The sequence below is a fragment of the Bubalus bubalis genome, chromosome 8 (assembly GCF_019923935.1).
Source record: "Bubalus bubalis isolate 160015118507 breed Murrah chromosome 8, NDDB_SH_1, whole genome shotgun sequence".
Classification (NCBI taxonomy): Eukaryota; Metazoa; Chordata; class Mammalia; order Artiodactyla; family Bovidae; genus Bubalus; species Bubalus bubalis.
Genome location: NC_059164.1, coordinates 66,921,422 through 66,939,976, shown reverse-complemented (window position 1 = coordinate 66,939,976; position 18,555 = coordinate 66,921,422). Strand labels below are relative to the sequence as shown.

Here is an 18,555-nt window from a genome sequence, read left to right as displayed (position 1 = left end):
CATCTTCACCCACTCCCACATCCTCTGTGGATCCTTAGAAAGGAGCAATTAGGGTGCCAAACCTCGAAAGCCTTTGCATGTTTAATTCCATTAAATGGAGATGACCTTAGGACATTCAGTGTACAAATTCAAAGTGTACAAGAAAGTTTGGGTTATTCATGGACTGACTCTTTTAATTTATGGATGTTCACTCTTACCCCCCCTCAAATTTATCATTCTTTTAATGATGGACATGAGAAAGAAACTGGGAAACATATACAGTAGATACGGGGGAAATCCCACTAGCTTGTACGAACCTTGGATAAAGGTGGAGACTCTATTATTACCCTCTTACCCGACCACCTACCCCCTTTTTCTAGTGTTAGGTCTAGCCTGAAGAGTTCCTGAGTGTCTGTACTCAATATTTGTTTGTTGAATAAATGAATGAGCTCCCCATCACTGGAGTGTCCAAGAACTAGCTGCCTGACTACTTGGCAAAGATGTGATTTAAGGGAATCAAGCCACAGAATTTGGCTGAACACAGACATCTCTCTGAAGCCACTCTGACTTGAAAGTCTGTAATTCTAGAATCTGGCAGGCATAGTCATATGTAAGAAGCTTTTAGGTGGAATGTGGGTAGGCACTTTTAACATTAATAATCATCTTTTAATTTTTATGTGTATTGAAAAATGTAATCAGAACATCAAAACTTCAATTTCACAGATTATTTTTGGTCAGGGCCAGGCTAAATCATTTTTAAAAATGAGTTAATTTGTACAAACATGTTAAGTAAATAAAAGTTCTGGTGAATGTGACCTAGCAAATATCACAGCAGTGGTTTTCTAATGACTGAAATGTGAGCATCCCTGGAATTTGCTACTAGTTCTGAGGTCTGCACGAGGACCATGAACGGGTGCAGGGTTTCTCAATCTTGGCACTATTACCGAGAATAATAATTATCAATTATTCTTTGTTATCTCCTGTGCATTGAACATATTTACCAATACCCTTGACCTCTACCCACTAGATATCAGTAGCACCCTCCACCCCACCCCTAAATTTTGACAACCAAAAAGCCTCTAGACATTGTCAAGTATCCTCTGTGGGGGCTTAAAATTACCCCTGATTGAGACCCACTGAGCTAGATGGAGGAGCCCTGAATAGCCAGCTGACAGTAATCAGATGCTGAGAAATTTTATATCAATTTTAAGTAAAATGAGTCCTTGCAGAATGACTCCAGGGTATCGACTCTCACCCTAGAGCCTGAAGACATGGGGCAGGGGGCGTCATAGCAGACAGCCAGGGAGACAAAGATGTTGGTTACTTTGAGGTCAGGTGGGTTCACGCCTTGACATAGGCATATATGTTTTATCATTTACTTAACCTATAAGGTATTAACATATAAGGTAAACATTTCCTTTATGAGAACAGAATCTATTAATTATCACATTCTAAGAGCTGGGAGGGATTGGGGGCAGGAGGAGAAGGGGACGACAGAGGATGAGATGGCTGAATGGCATCACTGACTCGATGGACATGAGTCTGAGTGAACTCCGGGAGTTGGTAATGGACAGGGAGGCCTGGCGTGCTGCGATTCATGGGGTTGCAAAGAGTCGGACATGACTGAGCGACTGATCTGAAGGCTGAAGAGCCAAAATGGCTAAGGATAAAAGATACTAGAAATCTAATCTCTGAAAACCAGGAAAAAAAGTCTCATTCAGCAGGCACCAATATTTTTGGTTGTTAAAGCAGTGCCTGAGGAAGGACAGTCTCTGAAAAGTCTGAGTTGTTGGTGTTTTCCAACCACTGCTTTGCTTCAGAGGGACAGAGACCACAGGGGTTCCGTGTCTTCGGGGATGCTGAGAGCTCTATATCAGGCTATGTGATGCTGGAGAGGAGATGCAGATTCTGCTACCTTTGAATGACCCCTCTCTCTCTCTCACTGGACCTTGTCAAAAGAAAAAGGTGTCTCTCTTGAGGCTAATCCAGTGAGTCAAATTTTAAGTAAACAGAAATGGAAGGTGCTAAACAAACAAACTCTCGCCAAAAGGAATATCCAAGGTCTGGATGGCCAGCTGCCACCTTTGAGTTGTTTTCCAGCATAGAACCTTCTGGTTAGGCTGCAGAGCTTCAGATTGGAAAAATCAGAGCTGAGCAAACAAAATCAACTCCCAAACTTCATTTCCTTGTCTCACAACAAATCTCTGCCCAAGAGGTCAATGCAAGTATAGGAATTGAGGGGAATATTAAAAACCACCAATTTTACATTTTATTTAGGAAGAAACTGAGACTCGGAGGACATGAGGAGTCTTCCCAAAAGTCACACAACAAGCAAGTAGTAGGATGAAGACCCAAGGAAGGCTTCTCTTGACCTAACCCACTGCTCTGTGATCTTTCATTCTAGAAAGTTCTTAATCTATGAAAGAATCCACATTCTTTTCACTGAGAGAGTGGCTAAGATCAGTTCTAACTTCACCAACGGCTAATGTGGTACTCAGTGGATTGCTTGTGTTCAGTAGATGATATGGAAATCATCTGGTCACCCATGGAAATAATTGCTTTTCTTTTTCAGTGCAAAGACACATGGCCTAAGTCGCTGCTGAAATTTTCGACACACAAGCCCAGGTTTGGGACTTGGCAAGAGAAAAGGCCAGATGGGAACTGTTGCTGTACAAATCCAAAGTCCTTTGTTTTAGAATGAACAAAACCTGGCCTCAGTTAATCTATACGGAAAAAAAAACCAACGGGCAGGGGGGCTATGTTGTAGGGATCATTTTGATAATTATGTTTTTGGCATGGACTACTGCTTGCATCAGAAAGCATTCTGAGTTTATCATATTAACAAAATGACATCCCCCAAAGCCAAAAACTGAAAATGTAGTAATTAGGGACTTCTTGGAGTCCTTGTTTCAAGTACGTTACTATAGTGTTGAATGTCTCTATAGGGGTGCTACTTCATCCCAAGGCAACTTTATGGATTTAAGAACAGATTAATCTAACCACATCTATACTCTCGCAGTTCCTATTTAAATAGCTAACCTTTTAAGTAGCTAACCCAAACTGGTTTAGAAAAAAGGCAAAAAAAATTAAAGGCTGATTTCAGCAGGAGAATCAATAGTTAAAAAAGAAAATGTTAGTCTCTCAGTCATGTCTGACTCTTTGCGACCCCATGGACGATAGCCTGCCAGGCTCCTCTGTCCATGGAATTCTCCAGGCAAGAATACTAAAGTGGGTAGTCATTCCCTTCTCCAGGGGATCTTCCCAACCCAGGGATCAAACCCAAGTCTCCCGCATCGCAGGCAGATTCTTTACCTTTGAGCCACCTGGGAAGCCCCTCAATACTTATTACTACTACTTTGCTCTTGCAAAGTGCTTATGTATGAAGACCTATAGTTATAACCTACACAGGGGAGTAAAAAATTGGTGATTTGCCTCAGTTCATAAAGCAAGGTAATTCAGAATAAGAAAATGCCTGCAGAAGTCCTGTGTGTGTTTTTTTCTTAATTTCCCTAGCAGAACTGCAGGCCACTTTTGATTTCTTTCATGCATTTTGAAACATTTGCTGTCTGATTGTTCTCTTCCAAAATGTATTCAAGGTGACTCCTAGTAATGTTACCTTGAAAAGAATTTTTGTTTAAAATGTAATCTAGTGTTTGTGTATTTCCTACATCATTTGGTCTATCGGCATAGATTGATAATCTATCAGTACCTATCAATATGGATTGATAATGCTTGTGCACAGTGAACTCTGCTTCCTCTAGGGCAGTGATTCTCAACCTTTCTTAACTCAGAGGCTCCCTTATGGAATCTGAGGAAGCCTCTAATAAACTCTCACAATGTACATGTGAGATATGGACTTCAAATTTTCCACAAAAGTGAAACCATAATATTCCTTTGGAATCTGTCCTGATAAGATGTGGAAGTAAAGAGGATGCTAGAACTGGCTCCCTTAGGAAACATAAGACTTGATATCTGAGCCTATTTGAGAATACCAAAAGCAGTTAATTAGTGAATTAAAAATCAGGATGGAGACCTTCATTAGATTATTAGGTAATTAGCATTCTCAATAGAAAGCGACACAGAAACATAGGATAAAAAACTGGGACTTCCCTAGAGATCAGTGGTTAAGACTGCATGCTTCCACTGCAGGGGACACAGGTTCAATCCCAGGTCTGGGAAATAAGAATAAAAAACTATCTTATAGAAAGTAACTAGAAAACTAGTCCAACCACCTTGTTTTACACTAGGTTGGTATAGCAATTGGGGAAGCCAAACCTTGTTATTCTCAACCCTCATTTAAGAGTTCCTTTTTCTACTGGAAGTTTCCCCGTGAATTTCTGTTGTTTTTATGGCCATTAGACTTTTATTTAGTCCTTATCAGCATCATATTTATGTGTGCATGATATAAATGAGACAGAGGCTGATAGTTCTGTCTATGGAGAATATTAATTAACATTCATTTTCCAATTATAACATAGCTAAATGATTATATATTACTTTAAGAAATATGTCCATATTCACATATATCTTTAAATGATAGTCAATCATCACGGTGATTTTAAATAATGATTAGTCATCTCCAGGTTTTTTTACAGACTCTCTATATTTTTACAGACTCTTCTATATTTTTACAGACTCTCACTACCCCCAGGGCTTCAGGTTCTATACTTACAACATATTGGTTTATTAATAAAGTGCTTTGCTATCCATAGACAAAAATGCCACTAAAATCATCACATTTCACTTTGAGGCCAAATATAAACACATTCACGGAGAAGGCAATGGCAACCCACTCCAGTACTCTTGCCTGGAAAATCCCAGGGACAGGGGAGCCTGGTGGGCTGCCGTCTATGGGGTCGCACAGAGTCGGACACGACTGAAGCAATTTAGCAGCAGCAGCATATACACATTCATACATCTTAGTTTTCTTTTTCTCGTTTTTTTGTTCAGTTTTTGTCTGTTTTTAACCAGGGGTTGCCATATACTTGATGGTCTAAAAGTACCTTTCTTTTACACAGGCTATTTTAAGCAGAAGGAGACCTGGGAAAGGCAAGGAAGACTGTCTTAATTTACATGAGCATAAAATCAGAGGGAAAAAAATCATGTTTAAGGCTGAAATAAATTGTCCTATAAATAAAGTTGTCCTGTTGACCCCCAAAGTGACAAGGGTCACTTTAAGCTTTGACAGGGCCCATTATCAATCATACTTATTTGGAGGTGGAAGCGCAGCTCACCTTCCTGAACGTTCTCAAATTTAAGAGCAATTTTCCTGTGAAATTAAGTGATGTATTCATCATTAATGCTAATTTATCAGATAGGCATTCTTTTAAAATTTTTATTATAGTTACTTTATAATGTTGTGTCAGTGTCAGGTGAACGGCAGTGACTCTATTATACATATACATGTATCCATTCTTTTTTAGATTCTCTTCCCATGTAGGTTTTTACAGAATACTGAGTAGAGTTCCCTGTGCTATAAAGTAGGTCCTTATTAGTTATTTTGTATATAGTAGTGTATTTAGGTTTATCCCAGTCTCCTAGTTGATTCTTCCCTCCACCCTTTCATCTGATAGACATTTGTATTTTGTTTAGTTCAGAGGAGAAAGAGAAAAGCCCTTGTAGATGAGATTTTTATTATTTTTTTATTTATGCTACTCAACATTTGATTGCTTATAATGTATTTTGCAAATGAATTTGGAAATAGGAAGTATTCTTTGAAACAAGTTTCCAAAATTTTTTAATTAACTTCTAGAATTCCAAACTTAACTCTCCTAGGTGATAAATACATGCCTGAAAAGCCAAGTTCATATTGAAAGTGTAGATACAACTTAATGACAGCAATGTTAAAACACCTTTTTCTGTGTGCATGCTTTTTTAAAGTCTCTTTCATGTGGCATGTAATGCCTGGCAGCCACAAGGAACACTGGTCAAAGAGAAGGTATTATTTATCACAACTGTAAAACGGCTTATGTGAGCTAGTGCTACATTTACAGCTTACTTTTATCAAGTGGAAGCACCTTGGAAGAGTCTGTTCTACATTTATACAGTTGTCCCTGGGTATTGGCTAGCCTCAGATACCATAATCCATTTATGCTCAAGTCCCATAGTCAGCCCTCTGTATCCGTGGTTCTGCATCCTCAGACTCAGTCAACTGCTAATCATGTCGCACTGTATCTATGGAAAAATCCACATAGTAGTAGACAACTGTGCTTGTAGACAATGGTGCCACATACATTATTCCACAAACTATGAACCTTGAACCTGTCTTTTAAAATTACTACATAAAGTGAAGATGTGAGACACTTACCTAAGTCAATATTTAAGATGCACACACAATCCGCAATACCCTGATATTGAGGGGGAAAGGAGTTTATATAGACTGAAACTAGCCAAACTAATTCATGAACCAATCAAATTAATCCCATCACGGTCCTAAATTCTGTTGTCCTTTGCCTGCCTGGACTAACCTGATTCTACTAGTAGAGGACCAGCATTTGCACCATATCCTTCCATGCCTTCTCCTAAGTGGCATCAGGCATAGGGACGTGCTCTATTGAATTGTAGCCTATTAAGAACTTCTTTGAGGGAATTAGCTTATTCTGAGGGCATTTAAGTTTGAAGTGAACCATCCCGCCACACAATTCTTCCCAGTGTCTCACCTTCACCTTCTACTCATGATCAGTGTTAGCCTGTAAGGTAGCCTGAAGATAATTGCCATGAGAGCTAAATGTACTGAATGCATAGTATGTGCTAGACATTGCTCTGCGTATTTGCTTCTATTACCTCATTTAATCCCCACAACAACTCAAAGAACTTTCTACTATTTTCATCCCCATCCAAGGTTGTTGGAACTTAGCTGGGTTATGTTACCTGCCTAGAGTCACGCAGTCAGTGTAGAATGGAGAGTTCCCACCCAAGTAACTTTTCGTAGAATTCAGCTCTTGATCGAAAACCTAGTCTCTTCAGAAAGCCCCTGGTAAGACTGAGGGACAAATTGAAGGCAAGCTACACATTTTCAGGTGAATCCTGTTTTATAGTAATGGTATTAATGTCATTCAGATGTAACAGAAGTGTACCAGTTCAGTGTTGAAAGTGCATGGGGCCTTTGGTTTGTCTTCTCTGGTCTTCTTAACATGATGCTGATCTGTCTCTTTCCAGAACGAAGTGTCCATGTTGAAGAACGAGGTGGCACAGCTGAAGCAGCTGTTGTTAACGCATAAAGACTGCCCCATAACAGCCATGCAGAAAGAATCACAAGGATATCTCAGTAAGTCATTGACTTTTTTGCTTTTTTTTAAGTGTCCAGGTTTTTGCCACTAATTTCGCATTAGATTTATTGAAAGAACAAAAGGAAAGTCTAGACTGCACACCTAGGTGGATAAAGTGCAAGAATTCTTGAGCAGCTGCCAGACTACTGCACCAGGGGGAATCCTTCTTTTCCGACCCTTGTTCATCACCACGCCCACCACCTCTTGATCATTTATGGCTAGACATTCCCTGGCATTTCATGTTGTAAAAATCCCACCAAATTCCAATTTTGCAGTCAGTAGGAGCCCAATTACCAGTGGGCTAGCAGTTTTTTATGGGCTGGGAAACAGGCTTCAGATGAATCATATCCAGTGCCCCAGGATACGCTGCCTGTTATTCACTGGGCTGAAAAGCAAGTGAGCTTGTCTCAGTTTACCAATAGGTAAAGTGGATCCCTTTTTCTAGACCAATATTGGTACCTGGAACATCAATAGGTTCAATGCTAATTCAGTAGGGAACAGTGGGAGGAGCGGGGATTTACAGCTGAAGGTCGTTTTCTTTTCAAATAATTTTTTAGATTGAGCAGCACAGATTCTCCCACCACATGTGAGTATTTTTCCACATTTGATATACGTATGGATCTTTGAAAAGACAAGATAGGGACTTCACAGGCCGTGACTCAAACACATCCAGTCATGTTGCTGACCTAGAAGGCATGGCTTTGTTGGTAGCTGTAAACTGGGAAGGCATAGCTTTGTGACCGACAGTTGAAAGTTTTGAAATTAACCTCCCAGAGAAAATGCATGACACACATTCTATTTCTAGCAAGCCCCTAGCAACATTTTTGAGTAGTCTCCGAGCCCACCCCAGGAAAGAGCTATATTGGTGTGTTTGTGTGCTTTTTCCTAGGTCCAGAGAGTAGCCCTCCTGCAAGTCCCACCCCCGCATGCTCGCAGCAGCAGGTCATCCAGCATAACACCATCACCACTTCCTCGGCAGTCAGCGAGGTGGTAGGAAGCTCCACCCTCAGCCAGCTCACCACTCACAGAACAGACCTGAACCCCATCCTCTAAAATCTGTGGGTCGCACCTTGCCTTCAAGAAGAGCTGTTGCATATCCTGCGTCCTTTCTTTTAAGGGCATTTTTAGAATTAACTCAGACCTGGAAGACTCCTCAGCCCTTCAAAGACTGGCTTTCATTTTTATAGTTATTATGGAAACGTTGTCTTTTATACTTAGTTATATAAGAAAAAAGGGAGTTATGCAATTAATAATCTATCAGCTTGGGAAATGCTTTGGTGCTTTTCTCCAATTTTCTGGTACCAGTTACTTGTTTATAAACTGAACTCTTTCTGTACATAGTCATGGTTTCATTCTTATCAGTCAAACCCTTTGCCTGAAATGTTGAATCTTGTTAAACCGCAGCTTTTAGCCAAAATGAGGCATGCATAGATGTCCGGTAAACAGATTGCAAGGCGACTGGGGGGTGGAGTCTGATGACATCATAACTCATGTTGAGTTTGTGCTATGATGTCACCAGAATGCCAGGTAAACATAGAGCCTTTTCCACAACTGTTTCTCTTACTATTAAAAAAATATTAATAGAAGCTCCATTGATGTCCAAATAAAATCAGCAAGGATCTCGCCACTCCTCCTCCTCCTCTTGGTCCACTTCCTTGACAACCCAATTTTCCTTTCCATTTCCACTTTTACCTGGGCTCCCTGTTGACTTTTTATTGTTACTTTCTTCTATTTTATTTTTTCCCTTTAGCATTGCATGTAAAGAAGAAAATAATGTTTAAAGGAAAAAAAAAAAAAAAAAAAACTAATGCGGACCTAGCCTTGACTTCCCTTGCATGTGACCCACAGCTGGAGTTCATTCAACTCTTGCTTTTTACACAAGAGTAACCAGGAGACGTTTAATGTGCCTGATTTAATGTTTTTAATAATCAGAACAAATAAAAGGTGGCTTAGCCATAGGTGAAGCACTGTTGAATGCCAGCTGTGGAGACACTAGGGAAGGGAGCTTTATAAGCCTCAATTGTGAAAGTCCAAATTACAATGCAAGGCTATAACATCACACCCTCGAATTACAACTGGTTTTATATGGCCTGTCTATAATGTTGAAAATCCATGTACTATATAATAATGCAGAAGGGCTCTATTCACTACACGGATTACATTGTTCAGTCATCAGCTGCTAATAGCCTAAGATTTATTATTGTTTTTTTCTTAAGCCTATGGAACCGTCTTTGCTGTTCTGGTGGGTGAAAGTAGACAAACTACTGGAGGAAGAAAGAGAGAAAGAAAACTTCATGTTTCCGTAGAGCTGCTCTCAGCCCTTCCACCACAGTTAAAGCACTCTGGCTGTTGAAAGGATCCCATGGATATGGCTACTCCACTCTTCTGCATAATTCTGGTTTACATTTTCAGCAACTCTTCTGGACTTTCCCATTATAAAAAGCAGACAGTTGTGCCTCCTTGAAACAAGCCATTTTACTTGGTGAAGGTTTTCATATCACAACTCACAAGTAACGGGGGCTAATGTTTTGCTCTAGTGCTCTAGGCAGGGCTGGTGTTTCATCTCTATGTGAATGCTTGACCTCCAAACATGAGTGTGTGTGTGTGTGTGTGTGTGTGTGTGTGTGAGAGAGAGAGAGAGAGAGAAAGGGAGACAGAGACAGAGACAGACAGAGAGAGGGGAAGATTATGGGATTTAAAAGAACAGTATTTTACAAAATGTGTAGCTTTTTTAAGAGTTCAGAATAGGGAAGGATGTGATTTTTTTCTCTCACTATAGTATAATAATCTATTTTGGAGAAAAAAAGAAAATATAAGGGTCATGAAGCATGGTTTTTATAACTAGTTTTAGTTTTATCTAATAACTTGCTTTTTAAATCAATATTTATCAACAATCTTTTCATGTATGCAGTGCTTTCAAAAAGAAAGTTTTGAGTTTCCAGGAAAACTCATAACTTGGATATATGATCTAAAAAAATCAAAACAAAAACAAAAGCGAAAAAAAAAAGAGAAAAGAGAAAAAAAGAAAAAAATGCAAACGAGAAAAGGATTTTCTATTATATTTTAGACAAACATATCATTTTTAAGTATTTTAAATACTGAATTCATGATTGTTTTATTTTGTTTTGAATCCCAGCAGGAATAGCTAAATGGTTTAACCAAACTGGCTTCATAAGAAGTTTAAGATTTAGCTCAAAAAGCAGTTAATAGCCTTATCTCTATTTTGAAATCAAAAATAGTTTTTTTCTAAACTCCTTCCTAGGACCATTTAGGTGTCCCCCTAAAAAGGAGAAAGAGCTCATTGAAATATTTGTTTGGGTTTTTTAATTTTTATTTTATTTTTGTTTTGCTTTAAGTGAAAAATATTTTCTTTCTTTCCTGCATGCATAGCACTTAATGAAATGGATTTTTTAAAAATCCACTGGTGATATCAGAATGTCCAAGGAGTGGGCTGTCACTAAAATTGTGGTTTACTTTACTTCTGTTCCACCTCTTAATTGAAATATTTAGTTGTGAAACCGAAAGCCTCTGCAGTTAAGAACTTGCCTGAGTTTTCTTAATTCAGCAACTTGACAGTTTGACTGATGTGCATTATGTATAGCTCAATTATGTCTGTTTTTTATGCTAAGTAGGCAAACCAACCACACACACGTTAGCAAACGGGCCTCAACGTATAATTAGAATACACTGTCTTCTTGTTATACTCAGGGCCTTTAGGTATGTTCATTAGTGGTGTGGAAATAGATTAAATGGAAGATGCCAGCGAATCGTCAGCGCTTCTTGAAATCCTGAGCAGAAAAGCTCACTGGTCAAATCTAGCACTCAGCTTATCAATATGAAATATTTCACTTGAAAGCCTGGCTTTCACCAGACCATCATAGAATCATTGGTCTGCCTGAACATCTATCCTTCTTGCCCCACACTTTTTGCCAGTCTGAGGAGACATTCTGCCCTGTTCTCCCCTCCCACCCAGCTACTAGGCCACGCACTCATATTGTCATAGATGGGTTGCAGTGACCTTCAGCGCACGCATGCTAAGAGGGGAGGGCTGGCAGCCATGCGCTGCCTCTCCTCGTTCCCAGGTGGGTTGCTATCAGCAGAATCTGCCTTTGAAGACACTACCAACTTGGCCTGGAAACTTCCACAGCACCTCCCCTGCCTCCTGTGATGGGAACTAGCTTCCAAGATAGGGATGCCTGATAGTGTTCCTGCCAGGTTGGTTGTCACCTACTCTGAGCTATTCCCATCTCAATCGTTTCTCCTAAAGACATTTTTCAACATATATGGGGACAGTAGAGTGGAAATCCTCCCTGTGGATGAATGCACTCATTTTAAGGCCTGGTGTGGGGTTGAATGTTTTCCCTCTTCCCTTCCCCTCAGCCCTCTCCTGTCTCCGCATCAGTGTTCACCCGTCGGAGTCTTTACGCGGCTGTGGGGATGAGCAATTTGTATGCTGTCACTGCCTGCGTCCTTATCACAAGGGTTACTTACTCGGAGCAGTTGCTGTTTGGAGCCTGTCGGGTTCATGAAATCAAACGCAGCACGTGTTCTGAACGGAGGGGCATCCACGGTGAATGTTCAGGTAGTTGTTCTCTGTTAGTTCAGTAAATCATTGTGTGTCAGTTGAGTTTGTCATTAAAATCAACCAGCTGTGAGAAAAGACCAGCCATTGGCTGGGGGGTTTTAAGCATCTATAACTGCTACAAACCTAGCCATCCAGTTAGGATAGAATGTGCTTCTTTCTGGTTAATAAAAACCATCTAAGAAAATATATATGTATGTATGTGTGTATACAGTGGAATTCAAGGACCAAAGCAAAATTTGAACAGGAATCTATTAATTTAGAATTTTATAAGATATTTATTAATAAATGTTATTTTTAAACATTCCATTTGAACAATATTCTTCTGTAGGATCTATTTGTTTTTAAAGGATTAGTTCATAATTAACTACTCTAGATGTGTATATCTTCCTTTTTCAGGGTTTCAAATGGCTATTCTCCATCATCTGGTGGAAATATCTGTTTAGATCTCTGTGCATAGAAATTTCAAGGATTTTTATTGCTCTGTGAGTTGTTTTTTAATCTATGTTCAGAACAGTTTTAAATCATCTATTTCTTTTTTTTTTTTTTTTCACTTGTAAAGTAAGCTCTTTCCTTTAGGAAGCAGAGTTCAGCTAAAGGGAATCTGTAACTATAACTGGAACAGCTGTCTTGTTAAAGTGTAAAAACAGCTTCATCTCTGCTTCTCCCCACTGCACTCCAACTTCCTAGAATGCCTTGCACTATTTAGCTTTGTTGGTGCTTTTCTTGTCCCTTCGCAAACCGTGTGCAGTAGCTTTAAGCCATTCAAGTTCCATTATGCAGTGTATCTGAGAAGGGAAAGGAAACGACATGTTTAAATTGGAATAAAAATGTGCCTATGCGAACAGTAGCGACTTAGAATCTCTCTTCTGCTTTTAAAATAATTTATATTTTAAAATTGCACTTTAGCATTTGTAATCGTTGTCAGTTTCCCTCGTTCTCTTTCGAACCTCCTCCCTGTCCTCAAACTTGCCTTCACTCTTTCCTTCCCAGCCCCCTACCTCCCCCAAGCTTCCTCTAAGGCTCTGAACTGCATCATTTAAAATACTTTATGGAATATGTGCCCCAGGTACCTTTGTGTGCATTCACCAGTAGCATAGCCAAGACGCATTCCTCACATCCGCCTAGGTGAAGCCTGCTACGAGAATGCCAAGGAAAAGAGCCAGTTTATACTCTTTATCCCTTTATTCATAGCATGGTTTTTTCAAATGTTATGTAACAGACATGAAGCAGCAACTATGCTATACTTCAGAATTTTCTATCTCATCCTCCAAACCAAAGTGTCCTGAAGGAGCCAGGAGACTTATTCTTTTCGTGCGTCACTGTGCATGTTGGACTGAGGTCCTCACCATCGTCTCTTTGGGCTGCTGAAAAAACTGTGGCCCTAACCATTTCATTCTTGGTTTCAAAAATACAGTGTTGCCTTGTACCGTAATTAGGGACAGCACCTCTTTTTTACAATTATAATCTAAGAAAGGACAAGAAGACACTGAAGCAATAAACTTAAAAGTAAAATCCAATACCAAAACAAAAGAAACAAACAGAAAAAAACCCTTGCTCATCATGTTGTGAAATTGAAGAAGTGTATGTCCATTCAAAATATTTTACTATTTCTTGTGGAGTTTTTCAGTGATCTAATGCTTATAGCCAAATTGCTTAAAGAGCATTTATATATTTTTTTTCTTATAAATTGTCTATTTTTAAAAAAAAAAGCTATTTAACCACAAGTTGAAAAGGGTGGGGGTAAGGCCAAATCGCCAGCATTTGTTAAAAGATTAATACTCTTAAGTGGCGCTCTGATACCTTTCCAAGTTGATCATCACAGGGGGATCAATAATTATCAGCTGTTCTATTTAGACCAACTTACAACATCTAGCTCATTAGAAGCCAGGATTTGGAAAGCTCTTCCGAAACCATTGAAGATTTTCTTACATTGAGTTTCATTTTATAGAACTTTCTAGGATTTTTTGTTTTAACAGAATCATTTTAGCCTCAAGACTGAGAATGTGGAGAGCCTGAATAAATTAGCTTTAAGTACATCATTAAAATCTTATGCACAATAAGCTCATTAGAATCTAGTTTGCTCCTTTAGAATACCAAGTCTATAGATGCTATAGGACGTGATGAAAGGTATCAACCATGCTGAAGTGGAGGGGGTTTCAGAGAAAGGGCCCTTCCCCACCAGCCAGCCAGTAGAACAGAAGACCTACTCACCCTTTTTCCTTCTTCATTCTGCTAAATCCACACCTGCCTCATAGAGAGAGGAGTTCTGCCTTTGAGGTTTGTCTTGGAGAAAAGATAAGCTTGAAATGTTCTCCCTACAGAGGACATGGGATTTGGGATCTTCCGAAAAGCCCCAGGGAAAAAAAATGGATCAGTTCGAATACAGTGTTCTAGGACAATTGGAATATAAGTATTGTCCAAAAATAGAATTAAAAGAAGAAAACAAAGTTAGCATTTTCCTAAGTGTTAACTAAGGAAGTCCTCAAAAAATGGTGCTGTCACTTGGGGTGGGTGGGGTTGTTTGGAATTGTAAACAGCAAAGCATTTGTGTTTGTTTGTCTATTTGTAAAGCAACCACCTTCCTTATTGGAAGGAGAAAAAACTGGGGGTACATACATGTAAATACTTGCAGCAGCATTTAATATGTTTAATTTTATGTTAAGCTTTTTGTTGCATCGTGAAGACATTTATTGTTACCAATGGACAATGAGTTCATTAAGACTGTTCAACTAGGTCAGATTTTTACATCTCTTTATAGCAAGAAGAGACAAGATTTTGTGCATTTGTACAAATGTTAATAATATCACTGCAATTCCAATATAATAAAGCACTTAAATGCAAATAATATATGTACTACCCTTTGTATGGTGAAATTTGCATTGGGGGATAATGACATGTATCCTCACAAGATCTTATCCATGCCTTGGAAACCAAGGCTTAGGCTCCAGGGTGACCATCATCTGGAGAGAGAAGCAGGTAAGATTTTCTCCTTCCCAAATCTTCACTGCTCTCCTACTGCTTCCCCCATCCAACTTCCCAATCGAGGCCACTAGTCTAACACATTTACAGTGGGTACCCTAACCCTAACCACACAACTAAACTTCACTTTGGGATCAGCAGATTTTAGCACTCAAGAAATCCAGCCAGGTGTAAATTTGTGTTTCAGGTAAGTCTAGAAACCAAGAATCACATGGTAGCACTCAAGTCCTGGCATTCTTTATTTGACCTCCAGAGAATGTTAGTTAGCCCCTGTATACATGCACTCGTACATATAGCCCCTACCTCCAATCTTTCTCTTGTTCCTGCCTTTCTTCCTCTCCTTTATTCTCTTATTATTTTTTTATTCACACTCCTCTTTTTCTTACACTCCATCTCATCTATCAGCATGACAGAATCCAACCATCATTTATCACCAATGTTACTGTTGCAGTTCTGTCCAGACTACCAACATCTCTCATCTGGATTATCTCAGTGCTCTTCTAACTGGCAACCACAGGGAGCCTCTGAAAATGGAAATCAGATGGTGTTCCTCTACCACTTAAAACCCTGCAAAGACTTCTCTACTCATTCAGAGCAAAAGCCAAATTCTTTACTATCAGGTTCTGTAAAGGTGCCACCTGACCTCACCCTGTTCATTCTCTGAGCTTGTCTCTTACCATTTTCTTTCCCCAGTCACACCTATCCAGCTCCATTAATATCTTTGAGGTCCCTCAAACATTCTCACACTTCTACTGGAGAACCTTTTCACAAATTGTTCATTCCCTCCATCCAGAATATTCTTCCCCCAGATGTCAACCTAGCTGTCTCCCTCTCAGTCAAGCCTTTTTCCATCTTATCTAAAATTATATCACCCCCACTCTTCATTCTCATTTGTCTTCTTCAGACTAAATTTTCTATAGCATTTACCACCACCTTTGGAAGGAATGATGCTAAAGCTGAAACTCCAGTACTCTGGCCACCTCATGCGAAGAGTTGACTCGTTGGAAAAGACTCTGATGCTGGGAGGGATTGGGGGCAGGAGGAGAAGGGGACGACAGAGGATGAGATGGCTGGATGGCATCACCAATTCGATGGATGTGAGTCTGAGTGAACTTCAGGAGTTGGTGATGGACAGGGAGGCCTGGCGTGCTGCGATTCATGGGGTCGCAAAGAGTCGGACACGACTGAGCGACTGAACTGAACTGAACATAATTTATATGGCTTCCCAGGTGGTGCTAGTGATAAAGAACCCATCTACCAATGAAGGAGATGTAAGAGACATGGGTTCGATCCCTGGGTTGAGAAGATCCCCTGGAGGAGGGCATGGCAACCCTCTCCAGTATTCTTGCCTAGAGAATCCCATGGACAGAGGAGTCTGGCAGGTTTTGGCCCATAGGGTTGCAAAGAGTCGGACACGACTGAAGCGACTTAGCACACATGCACAACATAATTTATATTTGGTTATTATTTTTTATTGTCAGTCTCCACCCCCCCACACTGCCCCCACCCCCAAGCCCAGTAGAATGTAAGCTCCACAAGAGCAAGGGCATTTTCTCTTTTCTTCACCCTTATGACCCAAGACCTAGAACAGTGGCTATACAATGGGCACACCAGAAACATCTGCAAGATAGATGACCTGTTATTTCCTTTGTGCCTGTTCCCTTGTTGTCAGAACACTCCAACCCAGCCACCTGATTCTGCAGCCACAGCAGTCAGATTTTAAAACCAAGTTCCAGGGCATGTCATCTGACACCTAGCCTGACATTGGGACAGGATATATGAAATTGGGACAAAAACAATTTGGAATATGGGGGATGGCTGCTGTTCTAATGGCAATCCCATCTGTTACATTTGCATTAAGACCACTCAGTACACTCATAGTTCCCAAGAGAGGCTTTGTAATACCCATCCCACACTTATTTGCAATTTTAAAGCCATTACTATTGGTTAAAAAAATTGTTATGATCCCACATTTATACTTTTAGGATAGACGACTCTAATCTCCACCATGCCTTTCATCCCTGTGTGTCTCTGGGGCTTCATAATGTCCTTTTATCTCACACTTGCTAGTGTGGTTGATTATTAGTTGGTTGGATCACATTTTAATTTTGTGTTCCATATTTTCTTATCCGAGAAAAACAGTTTTTTAGCAAGACAACCTTCCACGTGATTTGGTACCTAAGTATCTTCATTATGAGATCATAAAATTCTGGAGCACAGTGGCCTCCCTTTTAAAATAATTGAAAGCAAGGCACTTTGTGAGACCTGTTCCCATGGTAGTAACATCAATTTTAGCAGAACAGGTATGAACATTTGGCTGCAAAAGAGAAAATATACTGATTTTTAGAAATACAGAGTTTGGGTTTAGATTTGCCCACTTCAGAAGTTACTGCCCTTTTGGCAACTGTAGATGATTTTTCAAAATGACTGAAAAGTTGGATAAATAATAACATCTTAAAAACAGTCTTTTAGCTGGTAGATCTAGCAAAACTATTATTATTGTTGTTGTTATTGGAAATGGTTATATTTAAACCTGGAAATTAAGTCATAAACCTTTTAGTAATCACTAAGTTTCATTGTATGCTGTGTCTTTGCTTACATCACATTTCCTTGAACAAATTGGAGGCTGAACTGCAACAATGATCAGTGATCTTCCATAAATTTCTTGAAACCAGTATGACTACACATAGACACAGTGGGCTATAAAATTTCTCCCATAAGTCACTTTCACCTTCTCAGAAAGAGAAAGTTCCTTTCTACATGTTCTCTTAAATGGGTTTAAAAAAGGAAGATCCTACATTTGCAATATGTTCTAATTCCTCAATACTCTTACAGCAAGAAAATTGTTTTGAGTATCTAAACATGATCATTTGTATAGCATTTGCACAGGGTAAGTCCTTGATCTATTATTATTACATTCGAGTTACCTTAAATGGAGCACTTTGTATTTAAATTAGCTCACTGATTCTGAGCCTGGCAGGCTACAGTCCATGGGGTTGCAAGGAGTCTGACATGACTGAGCACACAGCACACACAAACACACACACACACACACACACACACACTGACCTTCAACCAGTCAACTCCTGGTCAGAGGAGATTTGCTTAAAGAAAGAGACACCCTGTCAAGCAGGCTTGAGTGAAGGCGAAATCCTTAGAAGGGTGTAAGAGGTAGCTCATGGAGCCCAACCAGGTATGGTAACAACTGTGACCATGAATCTGCAAAGTCATTAAATAGCTAGTCTTTCAGCTTGTCTTTGTCTCTGAGGCCAGAGGTCTTCTCATTCTGCTCCATCTCTCTCTCTCTTTCCAAACTAGTTTGTATACTCACTTAATTTCTTCTGTGAGGACCCATCATTTCTGCTCCAAAGCGACAGCCTCAGCCTCCAGCATATCTATGGTCTTTCAGTTCTAACACCTAACACCAACTCAATTTCCCTATTTCTATTCCAATTCCTCAGGAAAGAGAATCTGATTTACCATATCGGGTCAGGCTTTATCCCTGGTACAATCAACTATGGCTGGGGCAGCAGGGTTAAGTGAATTTAAAGCTCCTGCTTCTGGGGGCTTCCCAGGTTGGCTTCACAGGTGGCACTAGTGGTAAAGAATCCTCTTGCCAATACAAGAGACACAGATTCTATCCCTGGGCCGGGAATATTCCAGAATAGGAAATGGCAACCCACTCCAGTATTCTTGCCTGGAAGATTACATGGGCAGAGGAGCTACAGCCCATGGGGCTGCAAA

General features: G+C 39.9%; 1 protein-coding gene across 5 annotated transcripts in view; it reads left to right on the top strand.

Annotated features, from left to right (window-relative positions):
- CREB5 (cAMP responsive element binding protein 5) overlaps positions 1–14,677 on the top strand; it is a 442,951-nt gene extending 428,274 nt beyond the window's left edge. For all 5 annotated transcript variants that reach the window (XM_025291256.3, XM_025291254.3, XM_044946705.2 and 2 more), the window contains 2 exons: positions 7,138–7,246; positions 8,137–14,677. In XM_025291256.3, the coding sequence (XP_025147041.1) occupies positions 7,138–7,246; positions 8,137–8,300 (273 nt within the window). In that variant the 3' untranslated portion in view covers positions 8,301–14,677. The remainder of the gene's footprint in view (positions 1–7,137; positions 7,247–8,136) is intronic.
- Positions 14,678–18,555: the final 3,878 nt, after the last annotated feature.